Source organism: Notechis scutatus, chromosome 1, assembly GCF_049901735.1.
Source record: "Notechis scutatus isolate UNSWTSFEM ecotype Mainland chromosome 1, rNotScu1.2, whole genome shotgun sequence".
NCBI lineage: Eukaryota > Metazoa > Chordata > Lepidosauria > Squamata > Elapidae > Notechis > Notechis scutatus.
The window spans coordinates 20,897,136-20,909,638 of record NC_142009.1 but is presented as its reverse complement, the minus strand read 5'-3'; the positions used below and the strand labels follow the sequence as shown (position 1 = coordinate 20,909,638).

The following is a 12,503-nucleotide window of genomic DNA, read 5'->3' as shown; positions in this document are numbered from 1 at the left end:
CTTATGACTATTGTTGAATCCCCATGGTCACATGATCAAAATTCAGATGCTTGGCAACTTATTAATATTTATGTTGGTTGTAGTTTCCTGGAGTCATGTGATCCCATTTTGTGACCTTCTGACAAGCATAGTCTACACAGATTCACTTAACAACCATGCTACTAACTTAACAATTGCAGCAATTCATTTAGTAACGGGTTATGTTTTTCTTCTTGTTTGATTTGTTACCTATAATTATTCAGTATATATAATTGCATGAGTTTGGACGTGATTATTACGAGTTGGGCACTCATATACATCTTACGAATAAACCAACAAATGAATAAAAGGAAGGCAAAGAACACCAAGGAATACAGGGGAGTAGGTTATAGGCTATGATTTCCAAGCTGCTTATAAGTTTATTGCTTATAGGGGCTTTCTTTTTTATTTCCCCCATCAACTTTTCTAGTGTTTTTTGAGAATAGCATAAGAGGAACCTGACATTTTTTGTTAACTGCTTTCTATTCAGTCTAATTCTATACATGGCTGTCTGGAGCGGGATGAGAAAAGTGTACATGACAGCCATAGCCATGCTTTCAAAGCACCATGATTTTATCTGCATCACATTGTGCGACTTCACTCACATGGCTGTGCCCATCATCTAACTTTCTTTTACACCCTTTGAAACACCCCTGATTCCATAATTCCTTCTCCCCTCTGTTCTGTATTACATTCTATATGTTATTTATTTAGTGGCATCTCTACAGTGTCCCCTGGGTTGAAATAGTGATGCAAATACTCTCTTAGCAAAAGGGGAGGATGCTCCTTGCATCTGTTTGTCTGAAATACTGCAGGATTTTTTGCCTGGATAGACTGGATAGATCATTGTCCTACACATCTCTCACAAACAGTCAGAATGCAAGAAAATCTTTTCTTCTCCTTTTTTTTTTTAAAAAAGCCCTACCTCTCTATGGCTGTTTGGCATCATGCTATTGACCCAAAGACAGTCCTTGATTTACGATCCTAAATGAACTCACTATGATGGTTGTAAATCATGGCAGTTGTTTAGTTAGTTATCATACAACCATGCCTAATTTTATAACCATTTTTTGCAGCAGTTGTTAAGTGAACACTGTGGTCATGCAGTATTAAGCCAAACCATTGTTCACTATGGGTTTAGTGTTGTTTTTTTTTACTGGTAACTGGAAATAAAAGCTGGCTTTCAGCAGAAATGTTGTAAATTGTGGTCATGTGAAAACAAAAAAATGCTGCTTTTCAGCAAAAACACAAATTGCAGGATGCTCGAAACAGCCATACCATCATACTATTGACCTAAAGACAGTCCTTGATTTACGATCCTAAATTAACTCACTATGATGGTTGTAAATCATGGCAGTTGTTTAGCTAGTTATCATATGACCATGCCTAACCAAGGGGTGCCTGACCATCAGAACTTCAAATCAGGTTATAAGTAGCTTTATTGGGGTCTGTTGTAACTTCAAATGGTCTCTAAGCAACTCATTTTAAGTTGAGGACTATCTGTAATTGGGTCAGAAATGTAAAAGTTACAGCTGTTTATGTTATCTCCTATAAACTCATCTTGAGTTTACTGAAAAAATGGCCTATTTTCAACAGGACATACTGAAGTCATGATCAGAGCAATTCAGAATTAATCAGATGACACCCCAAAGCACTAAAGAAGGAACTCTGAAGGACTTCCCTAATGAATATGCTTGCATCCCAAAATCAGACATAGTTTGTTTAATTGGTAATGCTCTATGTCTCCTTCCTACTGAGAGTCACAAATTCTCTTCCTTGTTTATCATTCAAAGCTGTCCTCTCCAGTTTTTTTTTCCTGAGCAGCTCCATCTGCAAATAAATAAATAAAATATAAAGGGGCTAATAAGAAGAGTGGCCATCTGTTGCCTCCCATATGCCACAATCTTTTGACATCCTGTCACCAAGTACATTGTTGATATGAATAATGTGCAATGGCAAATATTTACCTCGTTCAGCTGGATCTTTCACCACCCAATGGGTAACTGTTGGTTATTATTAATCTCTCAGGCCTGACTCTTTATAGAGCTCCATCTGAGACTGGATTAGTCACAACGTTTACTAAGCACAATCTACCAGTGTAGATTGGGGGTGTGCATAAGCGCACCAACGTGCCTACTGTCCCTGTCCTATTGTTTCTTTTATTTTTCTTATATGTACCCATTTCATGTATTCATAACTATGTATATACTTGTACCTATTATCTTGTAAGCGACTGACAAATCAAAATAAATAAAATAAAATAAATAAATAGATTTGGGGCTGATGGCAACAGGGAAGGCAGCAGAGCTCCATCTAAGGCTGGATTAATCACAATAGCACAGTCTATTAGATTGGCTATAGCTTTCAGGCTGATGCAAGTTTTCTTTGCCTAAAAATGCCTCTTTTGATTATTATTTTTATTCAGATCCTATTGCTAAAAGTCAAGGAGGGGAGCTTTAATGAGGGATAGAAGAGTTGGTGGCTTTGTTGAATGGAACTCTTAGTCATTTGAAAAAATAACCATCTGATCATCAAAATCATTTTATTTCAGTGATCAGATGGATCCCCCCCGAATTATTAGACAGGGAGTGTTTCACTCTTGACCATCTTTGATTGTAAAAGAGTCATTCTGAGAGCCTTTTGCAGTGAAAAGTGTCATTAAAATAGAAGCATGGTTTGACCAATGTAAAAAAAAAATGGGTTCTTCACCTTTTCTGCCTGACTTTCTGGAGAACCAAGCTCTCCTAAACAGTAGCAAAGTTCCCCTAGGTTGATCTGAAGCAGGTATCAGCAGGGGAAAGATAATGGATTGGATTCTATTCAGGAAGAGGCACATCATGCAAGAAAATAGATGTTAGAGTTAGCTCCACTGTAGCCAATTTCTATTTGTGTCTGATTGTTGTGGGTCTCCCACAAAAAGGAGAAATGAGCATAGGTCACTCATGAGAACGGCCACATCATTTTGAGACCTCGTGAGAGGTACATCACAATTTCACAAAATGTCAGTGTTCTTATACCAAAATTCAAAATATTTTATCACATTTGTATAGCCTCCCATCTCATGTAGTGACTCTGTATGCTGTATATAATAAAACAAAAGAAATTTAAAAATTTAACAATAATAATTTGGGCAGTTTTGGGGAGGATGTTAGGACAAAGACCAGGACTTGAAAACATTGCTGATCTCAATGGCAAATAACAGTGGTGAGGGAGGAATCCTACTCAATTCTGAATCAGCTCCTTAGTTCCTGAGGGAAAAAAAGTTAATTGTTTTCTGGCAAACCTCTCCTGCCACATATTGCTGGCACAGTGGTATCACTCTGTTTAATCTTGCTTCTTGACAGTGGGAAGATTTGTCCCCATACTTAGCACTTACAATGTAATATTTATATTATAACCTCCATAGACCAAGGTGTAAGACTGTTGCCATAGTTATGGCATTCTTCAAGGAAACGGCCTTGGCATTTTGCCTAGCAACAACAGAGATGGAAATGGTCCTCCTTTGGCAGACATGATAATGGCAATTTTGCTGTCTTCACATACTGTGTGTGTGTTTTAAATATTTTAAATATTTATGATTTTAATTGTAAGCTACCCAGAGGTAGAGTATCACTGTATTAGGGGGTTGGAGGCAGGCAATAGGAGAAAGGTATTCCTTTTGGAACTTAAGCACATTGCTATGTGCTCTGTAGCTAGTTGTCAAGTCCCATGCACCCGGGGTGAGATCAGGAAAGAAGAAACAGTACAGATATCAGGAAGAAATTCTTACTGTAAGAGGTAAATCAGTGTTTTTTTAACCTTGCCAACTTTAAGATGTGTGGACTTCAACTCCAGAATTCCTCAACTAGCTTGCTGCCTGGAGAATTATAAAAGTTGAAGTCCATACATTATAAAATTGCCAAGGTTGAAAAACACTGCGATAATTAGAGAATCTTAGAAATAATAAAAATAATTTCCCACCCTCATTTATAATGAGTTCAAAAAGTGTGGAGGACACAGAGAATGGACTTGTAGGACAGGAGGAAAAGCAAGTATCAAAGTCAACAATCAGATAAGAGAGTCTTGAGACCAGGCCAAGAAAATAATTTAAGAAAGTATCTTAGATAAGCCCCTCCTTAGTTCAAATGAAGATAGAGGAAGGGAAAGGGGAACCCATTCAGATTTGCAAGGTTCTGTTACTCTATGTGTGTTTGCCTTCAAGTTAGTAATGACTCCTGGTGACATCTTGAACAAGACTTTAAAGTTTTCTTGGCAATGTTTTTGGAGGTTGTTTTGCTTTTATAGTTACCATAAAATTGGTCCTGATGCTGGTTTCTTCATCTCGTCTGCCTTGTAGGGTTGACAATAAGGAAGAGTCTGAAAGGTTCTTGGTTCTCTCTGAGCTTGGTTGGGTTTTTTTTTTGCAGACATTTAATTACCAAACTAGGTTAACATTATTAGTGCAGGAAGTCTCTTGGAAGAAGTTGGAAAGTTTCTTTCTGGGTTTCTGGTCACTTGGGCTAAGTTGCCATTTAATAAACAACAACATTAAAACCTGATACCCATTCATGAGATCATCTGCTAACTGACTTGGTTCTTTTTCTGTGTTCTGTTTTCTCTTCCACTCCTTGTCTAACCTTCCCACCATCTCATCAGGTGACACCCAGTGGTATCTTGCTGATGCCCTCTGAAGAATTAGGGTAACTCTCATTTGTCTGTCAATTTTTTTTTACACTTTTATTCACTACAACAGTTAATTGGAACCTTCTTTAAGGAGACCATTCCAATTTCCTTCTGGGAAGAAAAGAAAAGAGACAATTAGCTTGAAGCTGATTTCACAGACTTCACTTTAGAACATGTTTTTAAAAAAAAAAACTGGTAACTTTCTCAGCCAGAATTCTGTGAGGTGAGGTCCACACATCTTAAAATAGCCAAGATTGAAAAACACTGCTCTATAGTAAACAAAATACAGCCCAAATGAGTATGGCTGTGCAAAGTATCATTCTTCGAAGACTGAATTCCAGTTCCCATCATCAACTGTGGTGAGAAAGTGTTAGGGATGGGGAATAGTTGTTAAGTGAATCACTGCAGTTGATATGTTAATAACCCAGTTGTTAAGTGAATCTGGCTTCCCCATCATGGACTTTGCACAGCAACAATCATAAACAGGAACCAGTTAGCAAGCATCTGAATTTTGATCACATGATCATGAGGTTGCTGCAAAGGTCATAAATGTGAAAAAGTCATAAGTCACATTTTTCAGCGCTGTTGTAACTTTGAACGGTCACTAAATGAACTGTTGTAATTTGGGGACTACTTGTATAATATATCCAGTATCATCATCATCATCATCATCATCATCATCATCATCATTTGTACTACAATGATCCCTTACATCTAGTTTGGCACAGGTATCTCACCTGTGTGCAGGGTGTAAGAATTGAAAGACCATAGCAGAGAAATTAAAACCCCCAACAGAAAAATATCAAAATATATAAAAAATATGATAAACAGAGAACAATATAGTTTTATATAGATATGAATATGAATTACAATACATCCAGTATCACCACCATCATCTGCAAGCAATGATCTCTTACATCTAGTTTGGCATATGTGTCTCACCTGCGTGTAAGGAGTGAGAACTACGTGGAAAAAGAAGGGGAAATGTTTTGCACCTTGCTGTTTCATGAAGAGAGGAAACGGGTGACAGCAATAAAAATATGCAAGGCAGAGAGAAGGTTGCTGACAGAGGTGGGGAAGAGCCAATAGTCCCTTCTGTGTATTTGAATGCCAACCTAAAGTCAACTGTTCTATTATTGAAAAGCTAAGCATGCAAGGAAGCCATGAAATATTTATCAGGGCTTTGATGGCAGCTGAGCCATCTGTAAGAACCCACACAAGCTTTTCCTTTCCATCTTAATAGCAGAAACAAGCTGCTTGCTTTGGTTTGATTTCCTCATTTCCCAAATGGTAGTATATCTGAAGCATCATTTTCTATCTTATTTCCTTAAGTATATTTTTATTTACCTGGTTGAATTTTTACACACACACACACACACACACACACACTATCTATCTATCTATCTATCTATCTATCTATCTATCTATCTATCTATCTATCTATCTATCATCTATCTATCTATCCATCCATCCATCCATCTATCTATCTTTCTACATGCCTATGCCTATGCCTATGCCTATATATGTGTGTGTGTGTGTATGGTTGTATGTATATATATATACACACACATATATTGTGAGCTGCTTGAATTGGTTTGGAGTTTGGCAGTAGTGGAATCAAATCCAAATTCAATTCAATCAGTTTTTAGGATGGGTCTATTTTTTCTTCTAGATCAGGGTCTCCTGCTTGAGTAGGAGGTTGGATTAGAAGACCTCCAAGGTCCCTTCCAGCTTTATTCTGATTAATTGATTGATTGATAACAATTAACCTTATTTCTGAATTAATCTATTTTCTGGGTTCACACACTACATCATGCAATGAGATAATGATCTGAGTTAACTTCACACAACACATTAAGTGACAACAAATAAAACTAAGGATTACACTAGCCAAAGTCAACAGGGGAGTGTACAAAAGTAGCTGCTAGACAAGTGCTTCTCAACCTTGGCAATGTTATGTTGTGTGGACTTCAACTCCCAGAATCCCCCAGCCAGCCTAAAGTGGCCAAAGTTGAGAAACACTGTGCCAGATCTTCATTAGACCTGGTTAAATGTGATGTAGAAATATTACCTTCCATCTGCTTTCATTTTTATTTCTCCTGTCTTGGTTAAAGAGAGGGGTGTCTTTTTATCCCGATACAATAGCAGAGCAAAAGCATCTTACGTTGCAGTTAATTATTTACAAGCCCGTATAATTCTGCAATCATTCTTATTTTCCCCTTTCACATGGCTTTCATCTTGTCCTTAGCCCATGAGTGTGAAATAAATGGTTATAAGCTGTGATTATATAAAAATAGCATTTCCCCACTTACTTGAGCAAGGTCTAACAACAGCCTCTGTGGTTTCTTCCCCAAACCCCAAAAACTTTAACCTTAGACTGTCTACTATTCACCTCAACCCTTTCCTAAGAGGTCTGTAGGGGGCGTGCATAAGCGCACCAACATGCCTACCGTCCCTGTCCTATTGTTTCTTTTTATTTTTATTATATGTATCCATTTCATGTACTCATAACTATGTCCATGCTTATACCTGTAATTTTATAATCGCTTGACAAAATAAATAAATAAATAAATAAAATAAAATCTCTTAAAAGGTTATTAGCATTTACTTTGGAGAGAAGAACCATTTTCAACCTAAAACAGATGAATGCTTCACAGAAGTAGATAAAGACATCCTTGCCTCTGAATTCAATTCCCAACTATTAAGTGAAGAAGAGTCTTCAGGGTCAAGATTTGCTCTGACTGGGGAGAGGAACAATAGAAGCAAGATACCGACTACTAAGGAGAATAGCAAATTTAATGCTGGGATTGTTTTCTGGCCATTCAAGAGTAAAAAGCTTTTTAATTCAGTCGTGGGGAAAGACCCTATGACCTGCATGGAATTTAGAGCTTATGCCATACTTTAATTATTTATGCATTTTTTTATTTATTCAGTGTTTATGGCTGCATACTTGCTAAGTGACTAGCTACATGGAAAACACACCCTACATAAATAATTCAACAAAGCAGTAGAAACCTGCATAACACTTCTGTTATAGTGATAAAGGATAGAGAAGTCCATATTTGGGGACTTAACTTCGAGGGGAGTGGTTCTTAAACTGTTTAACCCAATAACCCTTTTTTTCTTCTCAAATAATGTCATTAACCTGACAAAAATTGCAGAATCTCTTATTTTACAATTATCTTAACAGTGGCAGCCCCAAATTCGACCCTCAATTCACAATCAAGCAATTACAAATTGTTCTATTTGTACAATTAGGACATGCTCAAATTACCACCCTGGGGGTAATTACCCTCCCAGTTTAGGAACCACTGTTCCATGGACATTCTGAAATGCACCCAGAAATCAGGTCAGTGGCTGGCCGTATACATTGCTTTGAATCCTGATTTAATTTAAATAGGATTTGTTAAATAAGGCATGGTGACTGGCTTCACACATCACACTAAGTGAAAACTAAACAAAGCACATTAAGACTGAGAGTAAAGTGTGAAGACAGTCAGTGATTTGCCAGGTAGATACTGGCATCTGAAAATAGGGGAAGTAGATTAAATTTTTAAGGGGGAAATGTCTACTTTATGGCTGATTCCATTCACTGGAATATAGTTAAGTATAGAGGCATTAAGGAGTTAGGTTTGTTAATTATTTCTCTAAGTTACATCTCATCTTTTTGCCGTTCTGTGCAAATTGAATAAAGCATTCATTTTTTTTATAGTTGCTGAAAAACATATCATTGAAGATGGAGGGCAGTAAGAAGGTTGGGGGAAGGGTTGAACAGAGGATAGGCTGGTAGGAAGTTGCTGGAAAGATCAAAAAGATGGCCACTGTGTACAGTATATTGGGTGATAACAGTCAATGCTAAGAAGATTTGGGGTGGCTATTATGCATAGTGTTCCAATATCTAAGAAGAGACAATCAACCTATTCTCCAAAGCACCAGAAGGCAGGATAAGAAGCAATGGATGGAAACAAATCAAGCAGAGAAGCACCCTAGAACTATGGATAAATTTCCTGACAATTAGAACAATTAATCAATGGAATAATTTGCCTCCAGAAGTTGTGAACACTGGGAATTTTTAAGAAGAGATTGGACAACAATTTGTCTGAAATGCTATAGGGTTTCCTGCCTGAGCAGGGGTTGAAGACTTCCAAGGTCCCTTCCAACTCTGTTATTCTCTTATTCTGTTAATATAGGAGCCACCCCTGCCACAATAACAACAAATTATTTGATCTGAGATGTTTATATAACACAATAAGTACCATTCCAAAGGCAAAGCTGCAATTTGAAAAAAGGCCAATTTTCCAATTTGTGTGAAAGCGTGCATCAGTTCTTTCAGTATGCATCCCTTCCTAATTTCCTCCTTGTATGTCTGTGAGGTTTATTCCACATTGTAGAGTCACTATGGGACTCCCAGATATGTTGCTTTATATGTTCTTTGAAGTTAGATAAATAAGAATTATTGATATCTTAATTCCTGGACTCTTTGTGCACAACTGAATCCCAGAGGCTCTGCTATGGAGACCAAAGGCAGATGGTGTGCTCAGCACCTTATAGCATCAAAGAGGAAATGCTGTAGTAGACCAAGCAGAATGAGGCCATTAGTGCAGTTTCTTGTTGGTGCTGTTGCTTTGGCAAGCCAAAGTAAAGTCTTCTGTTATTGAATTAATATGGGGAAATGGAAAGAGATATTCAGTAGCCCCAGATGCTAATTATAAGAGATATTCAGTAGCCCCAGATGCTAATTATTCTTAGCAGGATTGTTCTTGGGGGAAGGGAGGTATAAAAAAAGTCAAGATGGTTGACTTGTGATTTGGAGGAGATTCCTTTAATAAAGGAAAGATTGATATCTGTAGGAGGGTAAACTCTGAACATTGCTGATGTGCTTCCCATCTTCCTTCCTTCCTTCCTTCCTTCCTTCCTTCCTTCCTTCCTTCCTTCCTTCCTTCCTTCCTTCTTTCCAACAGGTATTCTGAAGAGGATATCCGGCAGAAGGTTGGCACCTTCCGGCAAATGCTGATGGAAAAGGAGGGTGTTCTCACTCGTGAAGACCAACACGGACGACATATGTAAGTATGGAGAGTTGCTATGCAATCATGTCAATTTGGCTTCTCTCTTTCCAGCTCTGTGGAGGAGACTCAAAAGAGTCTAATTGCACCCAAATTCTTGCATGTAGAAACTTAGAATGCCACCAAGAAGGATGAGCTGGACATTCCATCCGGTATTCTTTTTTTCTATCCACTGAGGGGGGGAAGTCTCCCTGCTGAAGGAAACAGTAAATCCCATGGCAGTCAGTTAAAATTTCATCGCTTACTGTTGCTCTGATACAACTAATACAAACCTTCACCAGAAGAGTTCTGGTGCTCATAATTATCCTGTACATTGTTCTATCCCAGTGATGGCGAACTTTTTTGTTGTGGTGTGCGGAAAGCATGCACATGCCAGCACCCACAATGCAATGTGCCCCCCTGCGCATGCACATGCAATACTCCCGTCCCTGCCCCCTTACCTGCACTGCACATGCGCACGCCTCCCAGCTGATTTTCAGCCCATTTGAGGCCATTTTCACCATCCCGGATGCTCAAGAGAAGCTTCTGCAGCCGTGGGAGGCCGAAAAATGGGCCTGTTTCGGCACTTCCGGTATTTCCAAAAGGCCCATTTTTTCGGCCTCTGGAGGGCCTCTGGAGTCCAGGGGAGACTGTTTTCACCCTCCCGGAGACCCGAGAGAAGCCTCTGGAGGCTGAAAACTGGCCAGTTTCGGCACTTCTGGTATTTCTGAAAGGCCCATTTTTTGGCCTCTCGAGGCTGCAGAGGCTTCCCTCAAGCCTCTGGGAAGACGAAAATGGCCTCAAACGGGCTGAAAATCATCTGGGAGGCGTGCGTACACAGTGCAGGTAAGTTTGGCTGGGCTCACATGCCCACACAAATGGGTCTGTGTGCCACCTGTGGCACGCGTGCCATAGGTTCGCCATCACGGTTCTACCCAGTTTATTTAAGATATAACTGCCATCAATGCCATAAAAATAGCAGGAGCAGTGTGCCCCAAATATCAGATAATTGAAGTGATGGTGATTATTCTCAATTACAATCCAATATGGCTATTGGAAAGGAATCCAATTGCAAAATGCTGGACTAAAGATATTTAAGTTTTTATCCATGAAACCACAGAGGAAGATAGTTGTAAGAATCTCTTCTGTCTCTAAATACTTATTAGGAAACATAGTTTTCTCTCCCCCCCCCCAACGTAGCCCCTTTGATGGTTCTGTCCAGTTCAGATGGGGGTCTAGATTTTACTGCACAATAATTTCAATTCTGGGAAAGTGTATCTTAAGGGAAGAAACCAGAGACAACCTTTTCACTCCTTCTCAGGAACTTTGTCCTTATCTGGTTCAATCACTCCAGAAAGTAACCGTTTTTTAGTATAGTACAGCCTTTGCACAGTTTTATTGAATCACAGCTTGAATATAGTTGTCCTTTTAGTATAGGGGTGTCAAACTCGCAGCCCATGTGCCGGCCCCGCCCCCACCCGATTTTGTGAAGGGGAAAAAGTCCTGATATGTCACGTGACGCCGCTGTGACAACACAAGTTTGACACCCCTGCTTTAGTACATTCCTCACTTCCAGCACAACTAATTAGAGACAGTCACTGATGATGAACATGATTTTCCCAACTAATATTAGCAGGAGAATTATCTAAATTAGTCATCAGATAGTTGGGAAAAGTTATTTTGTAACTCTAGAAAGATTGCTGAGTTGAGGGGAATAGCAGAGAAGTAATAGCAAAAAACAGCAAATAAAATTGCAAGGTATGGATCCGAGAAACTTTTATACTTTTCACACAAGCACACACAGAGATAAGCAAGCACAGTTCCTTTTCGTCTCCTTTTATAATCTAAAAGTGTTGATTCTGACCAGCTGGCTTTTATCATAGAGTATTGTTACAAAAGACTCGTGGAGGTGACTATTAGAAAGGGATTGGGCTGTTCTTAGCCAGCTTTTCATCATTGAAATTCAAGTCCTGGCCAACTCTTTTATCCAGCAGTTGTTCTTTGATCTTTCCCTGATCTTTGGTATATCATTGTTTTAGTTTATCCCAATATTTGTATTTGCATGCACCTGGGTATTCATGTATATGTACTTGACTGACCATTCAACAGATAGTTCATTAAGTTCAATATTCATCTTGAACACTAGAAAAGGTTAATTGGCTGGGCAAGCCTGCAAAGAGATTGCTCTCTGTTAAACTAACCCTTGGTTTCTGAAGTACTCTTCCTATACTGTGGATAGATTGTGTCAAAGCTAATTCAATTCAGGCTAAATTCATCATCCCAACCAAAGAGGTCTTTTTCTGTCAAATGACCAACCATCCCTGATGTCATTGGCTAGTTAACCAGTCTATTTGCTGCTTGTCAAAAAGCCACCAACTTATGAAAAGAAGAATACAACTTGCTGTGAACAGAACTGTAAACTTCTCTTCTGCATCTCTGGAGTTTATTTCCTAATGGATGATAAAGATTGTGGTCCATCCCCTACACAACCCTTTTCATTATTAAGGATGTTGCTTCTCCTGAACTAAACGCATGGAGACTAAAACATATGAAGAACAGTTACAGGAATTGGGTATGGTTAGACTAGAGAAAAAAAGGACTACGGGTGTATTCCAGTATTTGTGGGATTGCCACGAAGAACAGAAGATCAACTTATTTTCCAAAGCACCAGAAGGCAAGACTCTTTCATTGTTTCTTAACAATGGAAGGAAACTAATGAAGGAGGGAAGCAACCTGGAATTAATTAGAAACTTCCTAACAGAGAGAACAATTAACCAGTGG

The 12,503-nt window shown here is 38.8% G+C and overlaps 1 protein-coding gene across 4 annotated transcripts in view; it reads left to right on the top strand.

The window, feature by feature from the left end:
• SRRM3 (serine/arginine repetitive matrix 3) overlaps positions 1-12,503 on the top strand; it is a 180,661-nt gene that overhangs the window by 107,346 nt on the left and 60,812 nt on the right. For all 4 annotated transcript variants that reach the window (XM_087957987.1, XM_087957989.1, XM_087957969.1 and 1 more), the window contains exon 4: positions 9,642-9,743. In XM_087957987.1, the coding sequence (XP_087814113.1) occupies positions 9,642-9,743 (102 nt within the window). The remainder of the gene's footprint in view (positions 1-9,641; positions 9,744-12,503) is intronic.